At 40.7% G+C, this 25,106-nt stretch overlaps 2 protein-coding genes across 3 annotated transcripts in view; one reads left to right on the top strand and one right to left on the bottom strand.

The window, feature by feature from the left end:
- LOC133496394 (general transcription factor II-I repeat domain-containing protein 2-like) overlaps positions 1–25,106 on the top strand; it is a 56,740-nt gene that overhangs the window by 2,929 nt on the left and 28,705 nt on the right. The window contains exon 2 of one of the 2 annotated variants that reach the window (XM_061811933.1): positions 36–1,918. The exons of the other annotated variant lie outside the window; for it this stretch is intronic. Coding sequence (XP_061667917.1) covers positions 36–51 — 16 coding nt within the window. The 3' untranslated portion in view covers positions 52–1,918. Of the gene's footprint in view, positions 1–35; positions 1,919–25,106 lie in introns of those variants that run through there. 2 annotated transcript variants of the gene reach the window in all.
- slc35f1 (solute carrier family 35 member F1) overlaps positions 2,162–25,106 on the bottom strand; it is a 43,879-nt gene continuing 20,934 nt past the window's right edge. Inside the window, exons 6-8 of the mRNA XM_061811936.1 lie at positions 14,925–14,977; positions 14,666–14,820; positions 2,162–2,564 (exon numbers count right to left, since the gene is read on the bottom strand). Of these exons, the coding sequence (XP_061667920.1) occupies positions 2,337–2,564; positions 14,666–14,820; positions 14,925–14,977 (436 nt within the window). The 3' untranslated portion in view covers positions 2,162–2,336. The remainder of the gene's footprint in view (positions 2,565–14,665; positions 14,821–14,924; positions 14,978–25,106) is intronic.

Here is a 25,106-nt window from a genome sequence, read left to right as displayed (position 1 = left end):
GTTAATTAATTTTTTTGTGATGGTCAAAATCACAGTTTGAATATGCAGTGATCATTGTTTTGTTTTCAGCACTTTTCCTACAGTGAGCATATAATAGTGAATAATATGTAATGTTTCACATGAACTTCGATATCCTTTATAGTTTTCTTAATTTTTTGTGGTTTGTGATTTCGGTAAAAACCTAAATGTAAAAAAAAATGTAAAAGTAAAAGTATGCCATTTGTAATTAAATTTAAAAAAATCCCAAAAAGTTAATTTGTATTTAATGTTAATGGTTCAAAGAATGTCAGGCTAAATAGTCGGCCCCCACACATTTTCACCTTACCAAATCTGGCCCTCTTTGCAAAAAGTTTGGACACCCCTGCTGTAAAATGTAAAAGCACAAAAAATATTACACCGATACACAAACGGTAACACAGATTACTCACTTATCAAGCACAAACACCACAGAATTCAAAGTTAAAAACAAATATGAGATTAGTATACAGTGAAGAAAATAAGTATTTGAATACCCTGCTGTATTGCAAGTTCTCCCTAGAAATCATGGAAGGGTCTGAAATTTTCACCGTAGGTGCATGTCCATTGTGAGAGAGATAATCTAAAAAGAAAAATCCAGAAATCACAATGCATGATTTTTTAATTTATTTGTGTGATATAGCTGCAAATAAGTATTTGAACACCTGTCTATCAGCTAAAATTCTGACCCTCCATGACCTGTTAGTCCGCCTTTAAAAGTCCACCTCCATTGCATGTATAATCCTGAATCAGATGCACCTGTGTGAGGTCATTAGCTGCATAAAGACACCTGTCCACCCCATCCAATCAGTAAGACTCAAACATGTAACATGGGCAAGACCAAAGAGCTGTCCACAGACACCAGAGACAAATATTTATAACTCCACAAGGCTGGAAAGGGCTACGGAGAAATTGCCATGCAGCTTGGTGAAAAAAAGATCCACTGTTGGCGCAATCATTAGAAAATGGAAGAAGCTAAACATGACGGTGAATCTCAATCAGAGTGGAGCCCCATGCAAGATAGCACCTTGTGGGGTCTCAATGATCCTTAGAAAGGTGAAGAATCAGCCCAGGACTACACGACAGGACTTGGTCAATGACCTGAAAAGAGCTGGGACCACCGTTTCCAAGGTGACTGTTGGTAATACACTAAGACGTAATGGTTTGAAATCATGCATGGTACGGAAGGTTCCCCTGCTTAAACCAGCACACGTCAAAGCCCATCTTAAGTTTGCCAATGACCATTTGGATGATACAGAGGAGTCATGGGAGAACGTTTTGTGGTCAGATGAGACCAAAATGGAACTTTTTCATCATAATTCCACTAACCGTGTCTGGAGGAAGATGAATGATAAGTTCCATCCCAAGAACACCATCCCTACTGTGAAGCATGGGGGTGATAGCATCATACTTTTTTTCTGCACATGGAACAGGACAACTGCACTGTATTAGGGAGAGGATAGCTGCGGCCATGTATTGTGAGATTTTTGGGAACAACCTCTTTCCCTCAGTCTGAGCATTGAAGATGGACTGTGGCTGGGTCTTTCAACATGACAATGACCCAAAGCACACAGCCAGGAAAACCAAGGAGTGGCTCTGGAAGAAGGATATCAAGGTTCTGGCCTGGCCTAGCCAGTCTCCAGAACTAAACCCTATAGAAAATCTTTGTGGGGAGCTGAAACTCATGTTTCTCAGCGAGAGCCCCTAAACCTGTCTGATCTAGAGAAGATCTGTGTGGGGGAGTGGGCCAAAATCCCTCCTGCAGTATGTGCAAACCTGGAGAACAACTACAGCAAATGTCAGGTGTTCAAATACTTATTTGCAGTTGTATCACACAAATAAATCATTAAAAAAAAAAATAATCTATTGTGATTTCTGGATCTTTCTTTTTTAGATTATCTCTCTCACAGTGGACATGTACCTATGATGAAAATTTCAGACCGCCCGCCCCTATGATTTCTAAGTGGGAGAACTTGCAATATAGCAAGGTGTTCAAATACTTATTTTTTTCACTGTACCAACTATGTACATCATTCATAATTTACAATTACCACTGTAGAGGCTAATCTTGAGTTAATAGCATTCAGTCTCTTGCAGGTACACATTCTGGTGGGTACTATGATTTGCCATAGCTTGTGAATCAGAACCTTATCCCTTGGTTCAGACCATAAAATCAATACATAGATCATAGAGTAAGTGATCAGTCAATTTCACCAGCTCAACAGACTAGAAACAACTCATTGTACAAAACAGAGGACCAAACCATGCATACATTTGTATCCCACATTATCTTCCACTCGTCAAGAATCCCATAGCCCATCTTAGATTACACGTAAAGTAGGTTCCTCCCCTGACTCAGGGCCCAAACTGGTGTATGCTACTGAAGGCTCCAAGACTCTATGACTGGGCTGGAGAGGGTCACTGGTACAATGAATGTTCCTGAACTGCTTGTAGACTCGGGGGTCGTGAACCACATAGGTGGATTCAGAGGAATAAACCACCAGGCCCAACATAATGATGAAGACTGACAACAAATAGAGGCAAGAAAACTGCAACACACAAACAAAACACAAATTTTAGAGAAATGACTTCTTGCTACGCAACACAGAGACAGTCAAACAATCCTGAACATTCATTCAATACAAGCTACGGTACAACAGAGTATGTGCCATCAGTTACCGCTATTGAAATTAATCTTTTGTGTCACATGCTGCATGAACGTATGTAACATTACGACATGGAAAAAGAAAAACAATTATTTTAACTCAAGACAGTCATTTTGTAAAAAACAAGACCCCGGCTATGTGTGGACAAACAAAACACACATTTAGTATTGCTCCAGTCTTATTGATTTTTAATGAGAGTCTGCAAAACCCATGCACATGCCAGACAATCAGGGAGATTTTGAGCCCACCCTTAAGCTGTTTGTTACTTAGGTTCGCATCATAAAAATATGTACTTCACTTGCTTGAGGCAACTTAAGTGTTATATATTTAAGAGAAAATCCTCCCATAAGGGGAAAAAACATGTCCACATTGATTTAATTCAACACCTTCTCCTTGTAGCTTGTCCCATTAGGGGTTGGTCATGAGCCTATTTTCTGCATCCCTCTCTAAAACCAACTTCCCTTACAACATCTACCAACGTTGTCTTAGGTCTGCCTCTAGCTCTCTTGCTTGGTAACGCCATCCTCATCACTCTTCTACCAATATAGTCACTATCAAACCATAGACTTTTCCATTTTTTTAACCTTGTCTCCAAAACATCTAACCTTGGATGTCCTTCTGATGAGCTATTTTTTTCAATCTTATCCAATTTGGTCACTCCTACAGAAAACTTCAACATCTTAATTTCCACCACCTCCAGCTCTGGTTCCTGTTGTCGTTTCAGTACCACTGTCTATAAGCTGAACATCATGGCTTGTCTCTTGTTCAGCACAGTCACATGAACTTTATAAACAGAGACTCTTCTGTGACAGAACACAGCCTACACCTTACTCCATCCATTCCCAACATTCCACCATTTCCAGTGCACACTTCATCCTTTCAAATTGTTCCTCCACCTGTTCCCTGTTTTCACTGTAGATATCATCTGCGAACATCATGGTCCAAGGGGCTTCCAGTTTAACCTCTTCTGTTACCACTGTACACAGAAAGGAGGTCAGAGTTGATCCCCAATACAGTTCCATCTTCACCCTGAACTTCTCTGTCACACCTACAGAACACTTCACCACTGTTCTGTTGGACTCACATGTCCTGTACTGTTCAATCATACTTACTCTAACATACTCTGCCTTTCCAGACTTCCACATGCAATACCACAGTTCCTTTCCGGGTACTCTGTCAACCTTTTATGTTTATTAAGAAAAAGTACATAAAAGAGAGCACTGCCAATATGTTTATGGACACTGTAGCTGTGCTACAAACTGTGAATGCTGAGACAGTTGATGTTTTGGACAATTTCACCTGGAAATCTCAAATCTCCTGAATGCTGTCACTCCTGCAAAAACTAAGACCATCTTGAGGTGACCTAGAACACTGCGGAAGATGACAATGGTGGTCAAACGCTCTAAATCAAAGAGTAGTAAGCAGAATGCAAGTGGAGAAAAGCTAAATTCCAAATTGACTATGACCTCTACAGACAGTATCTTTGTAATTTTAGCCAAGAGTTAGACAAGGCTAGACAACAACACTTTTCTGAAATAATGAAAAAGAACTTGAACAATGCTCGCATTATGTTTGCTGTGGTTGACAAGCTCACAACCGCCCGAATCATATAGCTCCAGAACTCCTAACTGCTGATAAATGCAATGAGTTCAAATGTTTTTTTTTAGTAAAAAAAAGAAAAAAATCCATCGTGTCAAATATCAGTACAAATCAGGAAAATGATAAAATTATACTACATCTGAAGCCACTCAGGAAAAACTCTATTACCATGTCAGAATTTCATACAGTTGACCAAAAAAAACTGTACAGAAAACTGTTCAGTCGAAACAATCAACAAGCTGTTTCAACTCAGTGTCATACTTTTTTCAAAACCATTGTGAAGTCAGTGTGATCTGATTTGCAGCAAATAATCAATTGCTCACTTTAGTCTGGTCAGTTTCCCAAAGCTCCTAAAGTAGTTGCTGTTAAGCCTCATTTAAAAAACAGACACTGGATGCTTCTGTGTTACCAAGCTATAGAACCATCTCTAATCTCCCTTTCATAGCCAAGATTATTGAGAAAGTTATTTTTAATCAACTCAGCAATTTCTTGAAATTAAAATTGACTTTTTGATCAATTTCAATCAGCTGAATCTGCTCTTATCGGTGTTCGTGCTAAATGATATAAGGTTGAATACTGACTCAAGAAAGGTTCCAATTTTGATCTTGTTGGAGCTAAATGTGGCTTTTGTTCTGGTAGATCATAATATACTGCTGAACAGGTTGGAAACGTGGGTAAGGACTATAAGTAACGGTCCTTAAAAGGTTAAGGTCCTACCTGAAGGAAAGGAGCTAATTTGTAACCAATTGAATCTCGTCAAATGGCAATGACCTATGGGGTCAGTTCTTCACCCCTCCTGTTCAGCCTGTATATGCTACCCTTGGGTCAAAATTTTCAGAATGTTAATTTTGACGATCATAAACTATGGAGAGGACACAGTTCTATCTAGCAGTGTCTCCAGATGACTACAATTAAACAGATGTTGTGTTGCTGTCTTAAAGCAGATAGCTAACAGGATGAGCCAAAATTTTCTTCAACTAAAGTAAGAATTGTTTTATGCAATAAGGAAAAGCAAAGCAAAGCAAATTTATTTGTACAGCGCATTTCATAAGGTAACTCAATGCGAATGAAAAAAAAAAGTTTTTTTTAAATCTGGATTTGAAAAGACACACTTGGGGCTGACATCACCTCTGTTGGCAACTTATTCCATATTTTTGCAGCATAATAGCTAAATGCTGCTTCATTGTGTTTGCTTTGGACTCCGTGCTCTGCCATTTGACCTGAGTCAGTCATCTCAGAACCCTACTGAGTTTTTATTTTATTAAGAATTTCTTTCATGTATTCAGGACCGAAACCATTTAGTGATTTACAGACCGGTACGAGAACTTTAAAATCTATTTTAATGCTGACTAGAAGCCAGTAATAAGATTTTTGAAATGGAGTTACAGTATGTGCTCTGACCTCTCTGTTCGGGTCTGAACCCGAGCTGCAGCATTCTGAACGAGGTGTAGCTCTATAATGCTCTTTTTGGGGAGCCCAGTCAGAAGACCATTGCAATAGTCAAGTCTACTTGAGATAAAAGCATGAATGAGCTTCTCCTGTTCTGCTTGAGACTTACAACTATTCACTCTAGATATGTTCTTCAGATGGTAAAAGGCAGGTTTAGTAATTGATTTGAGATGACTGTTGAAAGTCAGGTCATAATCTATCAGAACACCAAGGTTTTGGACATGGTCTTGGTTTTTAAAGATAGTGAGTCAAGGTATTAACGAACAGCAATCCTCTTAAGTGCCTAAGTGAGGTGTATATTGCAACTGTAAATTTAATTGACAATTTTTCCACTTTTTGGGAGCGCAGACATCTGTACAGGGCAGACGATTTCTGTCTAAATAGACAAGAAGTATTGGCTGTCAACATTTTTTTACTGTGTACGTCATTCAACGGACTGGAAGGTCGGAATCAATCAGAATACCAAGGTTTCAGACTTAGCCTTTGCTTTTTAAAGATAGTGAGTCCAGGTATTTACAAACGGCAATACTTTTTTTTTTTTTATTGCCAAATACAATTGTCTCAGGTGTGTTGTGCTTTAGTTGAAGGAAACTTTTGCTCATCCAGTTATTTATCTGCTTAAGACAGTGGCACAACACCTCAATTGAATTGTAGTCATCCGGGGACACTACAACATATAACAGTCATCTGCAAAGCTATAATCGTCAAAACTAAAGTTCTGGAAATTTTGACCCAAGGGTAGCAGATACAGGCTGAACAGGAAGGGTGCAAGAACTGACCCTTGAGGGACCCTATATGTCATTGCCATTTGTTGAGATTGAGCACTTCCAATGGTTACAAAGTAGATCAATTTCTCCAGGGAGGATCTGAACAATTTAAGGACCGTTTCATTTAGTCCCACCAACTTTTCCAACCTGTTTTGTAGTACAGTTAAGAAAATAAGTATTTGAACACCCCGCTATATTGCAATTTCTCCCACTTAGAAATCATGGAGGGGTCTGAAATTTTCATTGTAGGCACATGTCCACTGTGAGAGATATAATCTAAAAAGAAAAATCCAGAAATCCCAATGTATAATTTTTTTAAACAATTTATTTGTGTGATACAGCTGAAAATACCTGTGATACCAAATACACTTGAGAAAACCAATATTAAATATTTGGTACAGTAGCTGTGCTGTCTTCATGACACGTTACTATGTGAAGCTAGACAGCCAGCGAATTTATAAAGAAAGGTGTTCTTTTCTTGCTTTTATGGAGGTCTCTTGTGGTATATGAATTAACAAATGTAACTGGAAGACACAGAAAAATATACATTACACTGTGCACTGTGTGCCATTGCACAAAGTACAGGTAGCTAGCTTATTTGTACTAAACATAGCAATAGCTGCATCAACGATCACTCATTTACATCGAGCTCTCAAATAAAACACAATTCTAACTTCAACCTAATGTCTGTGAACATACAATACTTACAAAGACAAACGTTTCCCAAGGTTCAAAAGTTTAGAACACATTCAATCTAGTTATGAGTTCCCTTCAGACTTAATGTCAGCCATGCTGCTATTCTCACCGGAGACAGGTCAAAGATCCTCTATAACGTACAGCGCACTCATTCCGCACAGAGACTGAATGATCCTCACAGGTCAAGAGGTGTCATTCTGACGCTTTTTCTTTTAAAACATTTTAACGCACCGCATCATGAAATAAACATATTTTGAAGTAACTTAATTATCTTACGAAATATTAAAATATTTCGACCAAAGTTATTTCACTCCCCGCTTGATATAATCACATTATATCACTTAAAATACCAACATATTCATGAAACACCGCAAGGAATATTCAATCAGGCTCTGAAAGTAAAACCACAATCTCTGAAATAGGTCTCAAGAACACCTTCGCAGTCTCTTCTTTAACAAACCGCACTTCCACTTTGCAGGCTGTCTTGTTGCTGCTGGGTGGAGTTTTCACTATCAATCCCATCAGCCATTCATTCCTGTGTGCCTGAGCATCCTTTAACAGGGCAACATCTCTTTCTTTGATATTTGTCCGGTTTTCAGTCCATTTTGTGCGTTTCTGCCAAGTAGACAAATACTCACCCTTCCACCTCTTCCAAAATATGTATGCTAGCTGTTGTACATGTTTCCATTGTTTTCCATACAACTGTCCAGAGGAGAAGTTTCCAGATTCAGCAGAAACTGCGCTTGACTTTTGTTTGAAAGAAGCAAGAACATGAATTAGTTTGGCTATAGTGTTGCATGCTGTCGTCCAACTTGAGTATTGTCCAAAGTACTTCACACCTCGCTGTGACTCTGTTCTGTCAAACACAGACTGACCTAGCTTGTTGGTGTGAACTGTGGAGTCTGGAATGTTTGCAACTGATAGTGTGTTTAGCTGAGGCCGGACACTACAGTCTTCTTTCACTGTAATGGTGTTTGGACATGGTTTGAAGTAAGTTGTGTGTCCGTTTTCTAACCTATGTGTCTTGTATACAATAACCTCTGTTGTGCTGTGAGCTTTACCTAAACATACCTCTTCCACTGTAATCCAACCTAAGTCGAGACATTTCCTAACCATTTTTGTTCCTGCAGCAGGATTAAGGGTGTGCACAGTACGAATCCTTTTAACCTATTCTGAAGACTTTGGGCCTAACCACTTTGTGAGTAAATCTAGCTCTTCTCTAGCTAAGAGATTTAAGTCTCTGGTTGCACTAGTGAATTAAGTTTTCCATGGCCAAAAGCTTTCTGGTTTGTCATCAAAATGCAGTAAACCAGTGCTAAGTATTTTTTTGCAAATGAGCTACTTTGCAAAATCATGTGCTCCAATTGCTTCAGGTTGGTTGTTCTTTGTGGGTTGGAACGTGCAAACTAAAGGATTAAATGAAGAGGTGTTAGTTGGACCTACATATACTTCCTGTTCATGTTTGATGTTGCTGTTCATTGGTAGCGGAGCTTGTGGAGTTGCAGTTCTAACTTGGTCAACAGGTTGGTTGATGACTTTCCTGTCGAATAATTGTCATTTCTTTTCAAGGATCCGAGTAGCTCACCTTGTTGTTTGACATATTCCCTGGTGCGCTGTGCAGCGTTAAAAGGGCTCAGTTTTAATGGGGGGTTCCAAGTTTGACTCCCTGCTCTGATTTGCCACTTCTTCATACGCTGCACCTTCAGCCTCCGCTGCTGCTACTTCTTTTTCACATCTCGGAATGTGGAGACTGGCATCTATATCAGCCTTTTGCTTTAATGCACTTGCCTCTAAGTGTGCTCTCTGCCTCATCATGGTTGCCTCTTTTTCAGCAAAGACGAGCTAGGCTTTAGCTGCTTGAGCTTACAATACTTACAAAGACGAAAGTTTCACAAGGTTCAAACATTTAGAACACATCCAACGTAGTTAAGAGTTGCCTTCAGACTTAATGTCCGCCATGCTCATATTCTCACCAGAGACACTCAAAGAGCCTGTATAACATACAGAGCACTCACTCCGCATAGAGACTGAATGATCCTCACAGGTCAAGAGGTGTCATTCTGACACTTTTTCTTTTAAAAAAATTTAACGAACCGCATCATGAAATAAACATTTTTAACTGCCTTATTTATCTTACGATATATACAAATCTTTCAACAAAAGACATTACAGTAGCCTTTGTTTCCAATTACAGAGGTAAAACATTTCCTGTAGTTGTTCACCAGGTTTGCGCACAGTGCAGGAGGAATTCCTTCACACAGATCTCTACATCAGACAGCTTTCTGGGCTATCGCTGAGAAACACGGCGTTTCAGCTCCATCCAAATATTTTCTATTGGGTTTTGGTCTGGAGACTGGCTAGGGCACACCAGAACTTTGATGTGCTTCTTAAGGAGTCACTCCATGGTTTTCTTGGCTGTGTGCTTCGGGTCATTGTCATGTTGAAAGACCCAGCCACGACCCATTTTCAATGCCCTGACTGAGGGAAAGAGGTTGTTCCCCCAAATCTCACAATACATGGCTCCGGTCATCTTATCCTTAATACAGTGCAGTCGTCCTGTTCCATGTGCAGGAAAACACCCCCAAAGCATGATGCTACCACCCCCATGCTTCACAGTAGGGATGGTGTTCTTGGGATGAAACTCAATTGTCTTCCTCCAAACACGGTAAGAGGAATTATGACCAAAAAGTTCAATTTTAGTCTCATCTGACCACAAAACTTTCTCCCATGACTCCTCTGTATCATCCAAATGGTTATTGGGAAACTTAATACAGGCCTTAACATGTGCTGGTTTAAGAAGAGAACCTTCTGTGCCATGCATGATTATAAACCATCACATCTTAGTGTATTACCAACAATCACATTGGAAACGGTGGTCCCAGCTCTTTTCAGGTCATTGACCAAGTCCTGTCGTATAGTCCTGGGCTGATTCCTCAGGATTATTAAGACCCCACGATATGACATCTTTGCATGGGGCTCCACTCTGATTAAGATTGAGCGTCATGTTTAGCTTCCTCCATTTTCTCAATAATTGCTCCAACAGTGGATCTTTTTTCACCAAGCTGCTTGGCAATTTCTCCGTAGCCCTTTGCAACCATGAGAAGTTGTACAATTTTGTCATTGGTGTTTTTGGACCGCTCTTTGCTCTTGGGTCTGTTACAAAGTTGAGTCTTACTGATTGTATAGGGTGTACAGGTGTCTTTATGCAGCTAATGACTTCACACAGGTGCATCGGGTTCAGGATAATGCATGGAGTGGAGGTGGACTTTTAAAGGCGGACTAACAGGTCTTTGAGGGGCAGAATTATAGCTGATAGGTGTTCAAATACTTATTTGCAGCTGTGTGATAGAGCTAATAAATCTTGAAAAAAAAAATCATACATTGTGATTTCTGGATTTTTCTTTTAGATTATCTCTCTCCCAGTGGACATGCACCTACGATGAAAATTTCAGACCCTTCCATGATTTCTCAGTGAGAGAACTCGCAATATAGTAGGGTATTGAAATACCTATTTTTTTCACAGTATATTGTGATCTACCGTTTCAAAAGATGCACTGAGATCCAACAACACCAATATAAAAACCTTTCCTGAGTCAACCATATATCATTTAGCACAAACAGTGATAAGAGCAGATTCTGTACTGTGAAAAGTTTGGAAACCTTTCTGAAAAAGTAAATTTAAATTCAAGAAATTTCCAAATGGATTAAAAATAAGTTTAAGAATCTTGGCTATGAAAGGGAGATTAGAGATGGGTCTATTAGCTTGCTAACATGGAGGCGTCCAGTGCTCTTTATTTTACTTTAACAACAGATACTTTAAGAGCGTTAGGAAACTGACTTGACTGAAGTGAGGAATTGATTATTTGGTGCAAATCAGATAGCACTTTTGAAAAAGTCTGATGGTACTGAGTCAAGATGGGTGGTTGATGGATTCAACTGCTGAACTGTTTTCTGTAGAGTTTTCCCTGAGTGACTTCAGATGTATCTTATTTTATACTTTTCCGACTTCGTACTGATATTTAACACAATGGATTGTATTTTTTTCCCCTCCCACATCCCAAAAACATCCAATTATTGAAGATTCTAAATTGTCCTTGAGTGGGATTGTGAGTGACTCTGTATGTCTCTATATGGCCAGTGATTGGCTGGCAACCAGTTGAGGGTGTACTCCGCCTCCTGCCTGATGATAGCTAAAATAGGCTCCAGCACTCCCGCAACCATAATGAAAAGGAGTTAAAAAATGTATGGATGGATCTCTTTGATGAACTTTCTGTCCTTTGTAATAACGAGGATTAAAATTGCCGGTCTCAGATTCTTTAGCATCTCAGTGGACGGTAGTTTCAGGTAAGGGGTGATGGGAGGAAAATCTTGGCATGGTGTTCAACATTGACAATAGTCTTCACCCTATCCATCAGATCTAATATTGCATTTAGACTAGTATAGCGTGAGTTCTACGTCAGCCTTGGCTTCAATGGGGCAGGGAGAGGTGTGGAAAATGTAAAGTTCTAGCTCATCTCATTTGTCATTTGCTCCTCTGATTCTTTGGATGACCCTTTTGAGTTGGTCTGCCCCTTGTCTCACCTTATCTGTTGTTCCCCGATTGTTTGGAACAACTCCATCGTTTTGTTTTTGAGTTGTGTACACATTTACAGTTTTTCCTTTCAGGCCGTTGAATGACGTACACAGTAAAAAAATGTTGACAGCCAATACTTGTTGTCTATTTAGACAGAAATCGTCTGCCCTGTACAGATGTCTGCGCTCCCAAAAAGTGGAAAAATTGTCAATTAAATTTACAGTTGCAATATACACCTCACTTAGGCACTTAAGAGGATTGCTGTTCGTTAATACCTTGACTCACTATCTTTAAAAACCAAGACCATGTCCAAAACCTTGGTGTTCTGATAGATTAAGACCTGACTTTCAACAGTCATCTCAAATCAATTACTAAACCTGCCTTTTACCATCTGAAGAACAGTTATCTTTATAATAGATTTGAAAGTTATGCTACTGGGCTATAAAGCACTACATGGTTTAGATCCTGAATTCATGAAAGAAATGCTTATGGAACATGAACCCATCAGAATTCTGAGATCGACAGAATCAGGTAAAATAGTGGAGCGAGAGTCCAGAGTAAGCATGGTGAAGCACCATTTAGATATTATGCGCAGACAAATGGAATAAGTTGCCAACACAGGTGACATCAACCCCAAGTCTGAATGTTTTTAAATGAGTGATGAAAACTACTTTTTAGAGAGTATTTCCACTTCCTCCATCCATTTTCTTAGCCCCTTATCCTTATGAGGGTCACCGGAGTGCTGGAGCTAATCCCAGCTGTCATTGGGCAGGAAATATGCTCGTAATCATGTAAAGCACATTGCGTTACCTTGTGTGTGAAGTCTGTAATAATAATACATTTGCTTTGCAATAGGCTTTCTCTAGATCTAAAAATTGATATAGCCCTTTCTGACCTTCTCTGTGCTTTTATTCTAACTTAATTTAGTTCTCTGCCACTTAGACAATTCCTCATCCAGTACCTCAATTCCATTTGACAGATGAAGACATACAGTGAAGAAAATAAGTACTTGAACATCCTGCTATATTGCAAGTTCTCCTGGTCTGAAATTTTCATCGTAAGTGCATGTCCACTGTGAGAGAGAATCTAAAGAGAAAAATCCCGAAATCACAATGTAGGATTTTTCAATGATTTATTTGTGTTATACAGCTGCAAATAAGTATTGGAACACCCGTCTATCAGCTAGAATTTTGACCCTCAAAGACCTGTTTGTCCGCCTTTAAAAGTCCACCCCCACTCCATGTATTATTATAAGACACCTGTCCACCCCATACAATCAGTAAGACTCAAACTTGTAACATGGCTAATACCAAAAAGCGGTCCAAAGACACCAGAGACAAAATTGTACAACTCTACACGGCTTGAAAGGGAGAACTTGCCAAGCAGCTTGGCAAAAAAAGGTCCACTGTTGGAGCAATCATTAGAAAATGGAAGAAGCTAAACATGACTGTCAATCTCAATTGGGGTGGAGCCCCATGGAAGATATCACCCCCGTGGGGTCTCAATGAGCCTTAGAAAGGTGAGGAATTAGCCCAGGACTACACGATAGGACTTGGTCAATGCCTGAGCTGGGATCGCCGTTTCCAAGGTGACTGTTGGTAATACACTAAGACGCGATGGTTTAAAATCATGCATGGCACAGAAGGTTCCTCTGCTTAAACCAGCACATGTCAAGGCCCGTCTTAAGTTTGCCAATGGCCATTTGGATGATACAGAGGAGTCATGGGAGAATGTTTTGTGGTCCGATGAGACCAAAATGGAACTTTTTGGTCATAATTCCACTAACTGTGTTTGGAGGAAGACGAATGATGAGTTCCATCCCAAGAACATCATCAACTACTGTGAAGCATGAGGGTGGTAGCATCATACTTTGGCGGTGTTTTTCTGCACATGGGACAGGACAACTGTACTGTATTAAGGATAGGATGGCCACAGCCATACATTGTGAGATTTGGGGGAACAACCTCTTTCCCTCAGAGTATTGAAGATGGGTCGTGGCTGGGTCTTTCAACATGACAAGGATTCGGAACACACAGCCAGGAAATCCAAGGAGTGGCTTTGTAAAAATCATATCAAGGTTCTGGCGAGGCCTAGCCAGTCTCCAGACCTAAACCCAATAGAAAATCTTTGGAGGGAGCTGAAACTCCGTGTTTCTCAGCAACAGCCCAGAAAGCTGTCTGATCTAGAGAAGATTTATGTAGAAGAGTGGGCCAAAATCCCTCCTGCAGTGTGTGCAAACCTGGTGAACAACTACAGGAAACATTTGACCTCTGTAATTGCAAAGAAAGGTTACTATACCAAATATTTACATTGGCTTTCTCAGGTGTTCAAATACTTGTTTGCAGCCGTATCACACAAGTTGTTTAAAAAAAAAAAAAAATTATCATACATTGTGATTTCTGGAGTTTTCTTTTTAGATTATCGCTCCACAGTGGACATGCACCTATGATGAAAATTTCAGACCCCTCCATGATTTCTAAGTGGGAGAACTTGCAATATAGCAGGGTGTTCAAATACTTTTCTTCACTGTACTGTTCATTTGGAACAAAAAAAAGTCCTTCAAAAGTTTTTAAACAAAAAAAAATCCAGACAATCAGATGAGTGACAATGAATACCATGACACACTTTCATCTTTAATTACTGTGAATAAGACCTTATCTATGTGAAGGTTATCAGAAAACACTTGTCTTTAGTCTTCATAAAATAAAAGTACTAAAAGTGCTTCGGTGTATTATATTTTTAAGCTTCAAAGAGGTCAGAGATCCGTCACCACACTTACAGTAATAAAATGTGTTTGCTGAAAATTTAAAAAAAGAGGAAAAAAAGCTAATGTTTACATACCAGTCTAATTCTAACTGATGCCATAAGAATATTGGTGACCATGTAATCGCAAGTGTTACCCTGTAATGAAAGAGGAAGAGGCCACAGAAGAGACTGTATAGGTCAGCTGTGAGAATAGAGAGGTTGATCGAGGTGGCACTCGTCTTCTTCATTACCAGCGGCATGAAGCTGTACAGGCTAAACATGAAGGCACTGAAGCCCATATAAAGAAGACCTGTCACAAAAACAGAGACAGTGTAAGTGATTTTCTTTTTTTTGTATAAATTATATTTCCACAGAATTTTATATCTCCACCAGAGGCAAATTGACAAAACTTGCCTATCTGCCAGTTCCAGGGAATCTTCAGCAGTTCTTTGTGTTCCATTATGGCCCTGCAACACAGCAGATGTACTCCAGATGATTGATACCATATACTGGCTAACCTTTTCCCCCACTATTACATTAAAGGGGTATTTGTGTTTCACAATGTGTCCACTGCATGTAGTATAATTGTCAGCTCCCACCCTGGGCAGCGCCTGAAGTCATCATGGTCATGTGCTGTACAGTTAACATACTTTATTTTTTCTGCAGACATTATACAAATGTTTAAATCATATTTTTCAAACAGATCACTGCGATGTCAAGTCCTCTGATCTTGAGAACCCAATTGGAATACTACAAGGATCTATCCTTGCTATTGTTCTTTTACCATTAAGAACTGCCTGTTTCTGTCCAGCACTTCCTGTAAAATACAGATGGATGCTGATTCAACAAACCAATCATGCAAACACGAGTGTAATTGTGTACTTATTTTTGTTAGTTCTGTCTTTAAATGTGCCATTGCCAACATGAACACTCTTCTTCTTTTCCTTTTGTCTTATCCCGTTAGGGGTCGCCACAGCGCGTAATCTTTTTCCATCTAAGCCTATATACTGCATCTTCCCCTCTTATACCAACAGCCCTCATGTTTTCCCTCACAACCTTCTCTTTGGTCTTCCCCTCACTCTTTTACCTGGCAGCACCCTTCTACCTATATATTCACTCTATAGCAGCTGGGTCCTTCTACCTCCACTCTTTTAGGTCACTATATGTTCCTGCCTCTTCTGGAAAAAAGTGTTTCCTGCCATTTCCATCCTTTTTGCAAAGTCCACTACCATTTGTCCCTCAAACTTCCTTTCCTGGATGTCGTATTTACCAATCATTTCTTCATCGCCCCTGTTTTCTTCACCAACATGTCCATTACAATCTGCAACAATCACAACTCTCGCGCTGTCTAGGATGCTCAGAACTACTTCATCTAGATTCTTCCATAATTTCTCTTTCAACTCTCGGTCACATCTTACCTGTAGGGTGTAGCGGCTAATCACATTATACATAATACTATCAATTTAAACTTTCCCCATCTACTCCATGGTAAAATAATTCAAACCTGCTCCTAAACCAACATGAACACTAATCATGTTATAGTGTGCTTCGTTTTAGTCCATCCATGCATCCATCCATTTTCTTCGCTTGTTGTCCTCACAAGGGTTGCAGGAGTGCTGGAGCCAATCCCAGTTGTCAACGGGCAAGAGGCGGGGTACACCCTGAACTGGTCGCAGGGCACATCGACACAAACAGCCGCACTCACAATCACATTTAGGAGCAATTTAGAGTGTCCAATTAATGTTCGATGTTTTTGGGATGTGAGAGGAAACCAGAGTCCCCGATGAAAACCCATGCAGGCATGGGGAGAACATGCAAACTCCACACAGGCGGGTCCGGGATTGAATCCGGGACCTCAGGACTGTGAGGTCAAGACTTTCCAGCTGAACCACCGTGCCGCCTCTTCTGTATTTAACAAATGAAAAATGTTTCCCCGTGAAAAAAGATGATCTGTAATCTGACACAAATCACAAAGACACAGGTATATGACAGTGCTGGTCACCTCTTCGTAGAGAAAAGGACACTCTTGTCACACTTTAGGCTGATTTAAATGAAGAAAGTACACATGCATGGGGTGGGAAATCTTTTCTTCTTGACCCTATCTTTCCGGTTCCGGTGTCTGTGAGGGCAGGACTTTAATTATTCCTTCTCGAGCTCTACCCCAGGGGTGCGCGGGGGGACGATGACATGACTTTTTTTTTTTTTAGAATGACCAATGATGAAATAGAATGACCAAGTCACAAAGATTTGCCCACTACAAAATGCAAAACAGAATTTATTCTTAAGTATATTGAGGATTCTTTATGTGTAAATGTAAGTTTGTGTCCTTTGCATAACCGCATGAGCCAATATTGCATATCACAACATATGAACTATAAGCAATTTTTGCAACTATCTGAGTTCATGTTAATGGCCACTGAACACAATACGAATGAAAATGCACACCTGGGCTGTGTTACTGTGTGCTGGTGACTATGATCTATATTAGATATATTGTCCAAACCATCGAAGTCTGCTCTCTCGAACCTTGTTTCCAAAACATCCAATTTTGGCTGTCCATCTCATGTGCTCATCTCTAATCCTATCCAACCTGCTCACTCCTAGCGAGAACCTCAACATCTTCATTTCTGCCACCTCCAGATCTGCTTCCTGGTGTCTCCAAGCTCCTTCTGACATTCTCTGTACTTTTCCATTTGCATCCTCAAGGCAAATAATGCATCTTGGGTACTCTTTCTAGGCATGAGACCATACTTTTGCTTGCAGATACTTACTTCTGTCCTGGGTCGAGCCTTCACTACTCTTTCCTATAATTTTACTGTGCGGTTTCAACTTTATTCCTCTATAGTTCCCACAGCTATGAACATAACGTTTGCTCTCAAAAATGGGAACTAGCACACTTTTCCTCCATTCTTTAGGCATCTTCTCGCCCATTAGTATTCTGTTAAATAAGTTGGTGAAAAACTCCACAGCCACCTTTCCAAATTGCTTCCATACCTCCACAGGTATGTCATCAGGACCAACTGCCTTTCCATTTTTCATCCTTTGTAGTGACTAACTTTCCCCGAACTAATCTTTGCCACTTCCTGGTCCTTCACACTCATGCCTCTCCTACTGTTCCTTCTCTCTCATTTTGTTCATTCATTAACTTCTCGAAGTATTCTTTTCATCTCTTCATCACACGACTGGCACCAGTCAACACATTTCACTCTCTATCCTTGATCACCCTTACCTGCTGCACATCCTTCCCATCTCTATCTCTCTGTCTGGCCAACCTGTAGAGATCCTATTCTCCTTTTTTCGTGTCCAACCTGGTGTCCATCTTGTCATAGGCCTCTTGTTTAGCCTTTGCCACCTCTACCTTAGCCCTATGTTGCATCTCAATGTATTGCTTTCGCCTCTCCTCAGTCCTCTCAGTGTCCCAGTTCTTCTTTGTTATCCTCTTTCCTTTTACGACTTCCTGTATTTTGGGGTTCCACCAACAAGTCTCCTTCTCCCCTTTCCTACCAGAAGACACATCAAGTACTCTCCTACCTGTCTCTCTGATCAACTTGGCTGTAGTAGTCCAGTCTTCTGGGAGCTCCTCCTGTCCATCGAGAGCCTGTTTCAACTCTTTCCGAAAGGCTACACAACATTCTACCTTTTTCCATTTTCCACCACCTGATTCTCTGCTCGAACTTTGTCTTCATATTCTTCCTACCCACTACCAGAGTCCTCCTACACACCACCATTCTATGCTGTTGAGCTACACTCTCCCCCACCGGTAACCTCCTTTGGATTACACTTGTCTGCACAAAATATAATCCACCTGCTGCTTCTATCTCTGCTCTTGTAAGTCACTATGTTCCACGCTCTTCTGGAAATGTTCACCACTGCCAATTCCATCCTTTTTGCGAAGTCCACCACCATCTGCCCCTCAAAGGTCCTTTGCTGAATGCCTTATTTCCCATCACTTCTTCATCGCCGCTGTTTCCTTCGCCCACATGTCCATCGAAATCTGCACCAATCACAACTCTCTCTTTCTCGCTCTCTCTCTCTCTCCCTGGGATGCTCAGGACTACTTTGTCTAGTTCCTTCCAGAATTTCTCTTTCAACTCGAGGTCACATCCCACCTGTGGAGCATAGCCACTAATCAGATTACAGACAATACCCTCAATTTCAAATTTCAGCCTCATCACTCGATCTGATACTCTTTTCACTTCCAAGACATTCTTAGCCAGCTCTTTTAAAATAACCCCTTCCCTCTTTCACTTCCAATCTTCTCCATGGTAAAATAATTTAACCCTGCTCCTAAACTTCTAGTCTTACTACCTTTCCACCCGCTCTCTTGGATACACAGTATATCAACCTTTCTCCTAATCATCATGTCACCCAACTCCTGAGCTTTTCCTGTCATAGTCCCAACATTCAAAGCCCCTTCACGAAAATGTAGGTTCTGTGCATTCCTCTTCTTCTGACAATGAATCCAGTTTCCTCCACTTCTTTGTCTTCGACCCACAGTAGCTGAATTTCCACCGACGCCCTGTGGGCGTTGTTAACCAGGACCACGACTGATCCGGTATGGGATTCTTTAGATGAAGATCCATAATTGTTTGGCACGGTTTTACACCGGATGCCCTTCCTGATGCAACCCTCTGCATTTATCAAGGTTTGGGACCGGCCTACAGAGTGCACTGTCTTGTGCCCCCATAGGGCTACATTCAAAATGTGCAGTATCATGTGATTAAATGCAGAGCTGGAATCATCGAACAGCATCCTGACCCATGAGTTCTTGTGTTCCGGGTGTTGCAGCGGTGAGTGCCGAATGATGGCGTTGGCATTCTCCACTGACCTCTTTTTCCTGTTTGTGAACCAAAGGGGCCAAAGGTCACAGAGTCTGGTTCTTATGCACCCTAGTTTCTCCAGGTATTTTATGACAAGGAAGGCGAGAGCAACAGGCCTTTCATAATTTTAAGCAGTTAACAGGATGCTTTCTGGGACAAGGATCATGACATCTGATTTGAGGTCAGAGTTGGACAGTCGCTTGTGAGAAAGACAGATTGAAGATTTTTGTGAACACCAGGGCAAGTTCAGAAGCACAGGCTTTGAGTACCTTCCCAAGTACCGCATCAGGACCAGCCGCCTTCCTTGGACTGACAGATCTGAATGCTTACCTCACCTCATAATCCCTTTCCAGACAATAAGTGAATGTTAGTGTCAGGAAGAGATAAATATGGTGATGTCTTTTCTACAAAACTCTCAAAAAGCAGTTAAGCTCCTTTGCCAGCGATGACTTGGTGTTGGGGATGATTGGTGAGGTCCCCTTAAAATTGGTAATTTGCTGCACTCCCTGCCATATCCTCCTTGTGTTGTTCTTTGTAAGATGCTCCACAGTTCTCATTGTGTAAGTCAGTTTGGCCTCTTTAATGCCCGTTTTCAGGTCAACCCTTGCTAAACCATATCATCTCTGATTTGAAAGCCATATCACAAGCTCTGAGGAGGGTGCAGTTGTGCCCAGTCATGCAGGGTTTTTGATCATCATAAACCTGGTTGTTTTTCTTGACTGTAACATTTTCTGTGCAACTTGAGATGGAGAACAGTGCTGTATGAATTCCTCTAGGTCATGGTCTTCAAATAAGCCCAAATTTGTCTCAGCAAAACACTTTTGCAATTTAGGGAGAGCATTTGCAGGCCAGATCTTCACAGTTTTTGTGGTGTTTTTTTTCCACCTCAGAGGGGCATAACCTGGGAACATGAGCATGGATATTTGGTCGGACAGACCATGATATGGAAGGGGTACTGCTCTGTAGGCCTTCTTGATTTTTGAAAACACACGGTTAAGTGTATTCCCTCCTCTGGTGGAACATTTTACATGTTAGGTGAGATTGGTGAGAACAGTCTTTATACATGACTGGTTTAATTTTCCAGGAATGATATACACTCCCTTGGGGTAAGCCCTCAGATGTTTATTTACAGTGTCATACAGGTGGCTGAGAGCAATGCTTGTCTTAGCATCAGGTGAAATGTTGATCACTGTAACAACCACGCTTGATCGCTCTCTTGTCAAGTAAAAGGGTCTGTGTGTGACTGACAAAGACTCTGTATCTAGTGAGGAATAACTCAATAATCCAGCTCTGTGACCACCAGTCATTATAAACATAGATACAGAGACCTCCAACTCTGCTCTTACCGGAGTCTCCATTGCGGTCCTGCTGGCGTAGTGTGCGACCTGCTCGGCAGTCCCGCTTTTGCTTTCTTTCTGTGCCAAAGGCGTTGCTTGGTACTCCTGATAACAATCCAGACTGCCGTAAATCGGAGGCCGGCTGTCTAGAACACGCCTTTATGTGCATGCGCTCGACGCATTGGCCACAGCTGAATCAAGCGACAAGGTGGATGATAGTCTAATATCTTTTTTTGGGGGGGGAGGCACACCACACAAGAGCAACTAAAACTGCCTCGCGATCGACGCCTTGAGTATCCCTGTTGTAACTGAATTTCCTTTGACATGCCTCATTATGTTGATGACTTTAGACGTAAATGCACTCGCAGTACGTGAAGCAGTTCGAAACATGTGCTTTTGGCATCACTTCCGAACATGCTCAGTACGGTTTACTTGCATTTCCTGTTTCCGGGTGAATACTGATTATTTAGGAGCAGGCGTTTTTAGTTAACAACGTCTATGAAATAAACACGTAAATTAAAGTCAAGACTACACAAAATAAAAAATAAGCAACATCTTTCAATATCTATTTTTTTCTACTCTTAACATATTTTACGCACTAGATTTTTGTGCTTGGCTGTGCAGATTTGCGAGCCATCGCACTCGTCAATTCACAGTGACTGAAGTACATTATACTCAATGTAGTGGTACACATGACTGACTTTGGTCTGCGCAGTGTGGGGTTAATTCCTACTCAGTGATGGTGTTGATATATTCCCTGCGACTGGTGACCAGTTGAGGGTGTAGTCTGACTTTTGCTCAAATTTAGCAGGGATATACTGCAGCACTCCCATGACCCTTGCGATGATAAGCAGCTTGGAAAAAAAAAAAATCGATGAAGGGCCACGTGAAACACATCAAAAAAAAATTATAGGATTCATATTAAACTGTCAAGTATTTCAGAAAAGTATTACCATTTAACATAACCAAAAATAAATTAACGATGGTTGGTGTTCAGTTTCCATTTGTATTAAAAAAAAAAAACTGTATTTTACAAATTCTGACTAGGGTATGTAAACTTATGAGCACAACTGTACATATATGTAGTCACACGTATCCCTGTCATATTTCAATGGAAGTGTAGGCTACACATTTTTCCTAACCTCCAGGTGGCAGTGACATATTGGAATCAAAGTGTACCACTTTTTCATAACCTCCAGATAGGGGCATACATTTATAAAAAACTACAAATTCTGACTCGGGTATGTAAACTTATGAGCACAACTGTACATATATGCAGTCACGTCTATCCCTGTCATATTTGAATGAAAGTGTAGGCTGCACATTTTTCCTAACCTCCAGGTGGCAGTGACATATTGGAATCAAAATGTACCACTTTTTCATAACCTCCAGATGGGGGCATAAGTTTATAAAATGTTAACTCTCTTCCACCCCCATACCTATGTATAATGCGTATTATTGACCTGGAATGCATTTTTGGGGAAAAATGCACATTTGAATTTTAAATTTTATAGATACCAAATATGATTTCTATTAATTTTATAGAACCTTCGCATGTGTTTTTGTTCCATGTTGTGACTTGTAGCTCTTTTATGGCCATTTTGCGTGTCCTAGTTATTCCCAGCCATGCTGTGACTACTAGCTGTTTTTTGACAAAGATAAGATGAGTGCAGCTGGACAAAAAATGGTTTTGCTTTCCTTTACTTCGCCGTCTCTCACTTTCATATATTCAGCCATCAATTTTCAACCCAATTTATTCTGCTTAGAGTTGCGGGGCACTGCAGGCTATCCCAGCTGACTTTGCACAAAAGGCAGAGTACATCTTGAACTGGTCAGTCAGGCCGAGGGAACATGTGAACACGGACAATCTTTCAGACTCACATTCACACCAATACTGCTCGCACCAAAGTCAGGTGAGGGTACCACTCCACTATAAGTGACATCACTTCTGCGTAACCAAGGTGATTGTTTTGCTTAGACTTCAGGAAGAGGTGACACCTCATAAAACTTGCACCTTTTCCTTTCTTTACTGTTTTATTATTTTTGTCAGAAAACCCCCCAAAGACAAGATTCTTCTTTATTATTCTGTCAGAAAAAGATTTCCCCAAAACTGCATTATACATGACGAAATGCAGTCATCACTATGTCTTGGTCAACCCACATGTGAAACACTTGAATCTACAGCAGGTGTGCTCAATGCAAGACTACCGTGGATAGTGGGTCAGCGTGCCAAAAAAAAAAAAAAAAAAGTTAGCCAATGTTCCCTTTAAACTGTGCATGTGCGCAATTGTGCACCACTGATGCAGTCTTTTCGCAGATATTCTGTGTTGCGCGCGCACAAAAAAAAAAAAAAAAATTATCGAATGCAAATTTTAAGTATGACATACAGCTATTCAGTTTGTGGCATTTTGCAATAGAATTCAATGAATGAGGGATGACTGGTTGTTACATCCAATGGTACAATTCATTTATGTACTGTAAAGAATGAAAAGAAGAAGCCACTGGTTTCTTTTAGGTAGCACACAGAACTTTCTCAAACAACGACCGCCGCTCCGCCACACTTTTTCCTAGTTTACCTTACACCCCTCCACGCGCTCTTAAAGACGTACACTCATAATTACCAATGTTATAGTACTTATTCAGCCCATCATTGTGTTCTATTGACAGCATCCACCACCGCTGCTTTAGTTAGCAACACAGTCTGGGCAACGTAGAGCAAAGAGGAGCTAGACATGCTGCTTATGTTTACTTTCAATATCAATGGAGAAGTTAAAAAACAAATGCTGTTGTTTTAAGATGCAATGACTCTCTGAGTATGTAAATCGAAGAAAAAGTGGTTAAACTGGACGGGGTTTTCTCTTTTACAAGTGCGAACGGTCTGATCTCTCAAATTAGAAAATACAGGATGAGATGGTGTGTAATTTTAAAATCCCACCTTGGCACAACCTGATCTAGGATGAAAGGACAGACAATACAATTCACAATAAGCTAATTCTGTATTTTAAATATAGGAGGCAACATAACCTTAAAACGGTTTGGGAGCATCATCATCATCAACCCCCCCCCCCCCCTCCCTGTCTCGCAAGCCATATCTGGCTCTTTTGATGGTTGCAATGGCTCGCAGAGCCCTCATAACAACATAATGTACATCTCATTTCTGTTGCATAACCATACCTGTCAGCTTTTTGGAGCGCCAACCTGTATAAACTACCAAAAAAATCCTTTTCAAGAGCAAAATATCCTTATAACATACCGAAGTAAATTATGTAAAAATTTTTTTTCAATTATTTTTATTGAAGATCTCCATAATGATAATATCTGAAGTTAATGTTTATCGTCTATTTAGTGGCATTACTGTGTTAAGAATTCTATTCGTGTGTAACTTTCTTCACCAACTCTAAATGCTGACCCTTCGGCTTGAAATTACAGCATCCATCCATATTGACTTTGCATTGCAATAATGCTGTCAGTGTTTCTGGAGAAAGCGATTTTCTAAACTCTGTGTGAACTTTTCTCACGACACTGAAGATCCTTTCACAGTCTGCATTGCTGTGAGGTAAGCAAAGCACCGCTTCCATCACTTTACTGAGATGATGGAACATTGGTTTGCCTGTAAGAGAGGTAACAATTCAAGTTGTTGCTCTAACGTACCCAAACTCACGACAGAGTCCCGGTGACACTGCGGGGAGGAAAAATGTGTCATTGGCTATTTTGAGGAACCACTTTGAAGGAGGACGAAGGTGAACACTGCCAATGTGCAAGCCAGAACACCAGCAAGTCGACCGCAAACGCTCTGCCAGTGAGCTCGACCGACCGCGACAAAAAAAACTGTTGCAAATCCACAAGAACTTTTTGGGGAGAACGGAATTTGGTCTGCAGTTTCAGAATCCGTATGATTTGTGATAGACAGCCGTATACGTAAGATTCACCACAAAATCCGTATGAACTATGGCTAAACTGTACGAGTTCACAGGTATGCATAAGCAACAGATTTGAGGCAGAGACAGTTTGTCCTAGTGGGTTTGCTGTAGTTGGCTGTGGCAGTGATGTGCGCAGGCACTTTTGACAACAATCGCTCAAAGAAAAAACAAGATGAGCCCTGCAGTTGTCGGCAAACTGGACATGCTTTGTGGCAAGAGAAAGTTCTGCTGTGTGTCTACTTTGTAATGACAAAATTGCAATGATGAAATGCTTAAATATAAAGCGCCACATCAAAAATATCCTATGGGGGACAACAACAGGAAAGCATGTCAAGAGCTACTTTCCATAGTCCAAGCTAGTCAGCACCAAATCCGTGTTTGGACCCAACAAGTTGAATGGGATTTAGATAGCATTGCTGGTGTTGTTGTTGTTTAGTCACTCAAGGCGTCTGATGATCCTCAAAGCGCTAGACTCCCATGAGGGAGACTCCGTAGTTCTCCGAAGAGGAGAAGAAGTAG

This window comes from Syngnathoides biaculeatus, chromosome 23, assembly GCF_019802595.1.
Source record: "Syngnathoides biaculeatus isolate LvHL_M chromosome 23, ASM1980259v1, whole genome shotgun sequence".
In the NCBI taxonomy this organism is placed as follows: Eukaryota; Metazoa; Chordata; class Actinopteri; order Syngnathiformes; family Syngnathidae; genus Syngnathoides; species Syngnathoides biaculeatus.
This window is presented reverse-complemented; position numbering and strand designations above follow the sequence as displayed.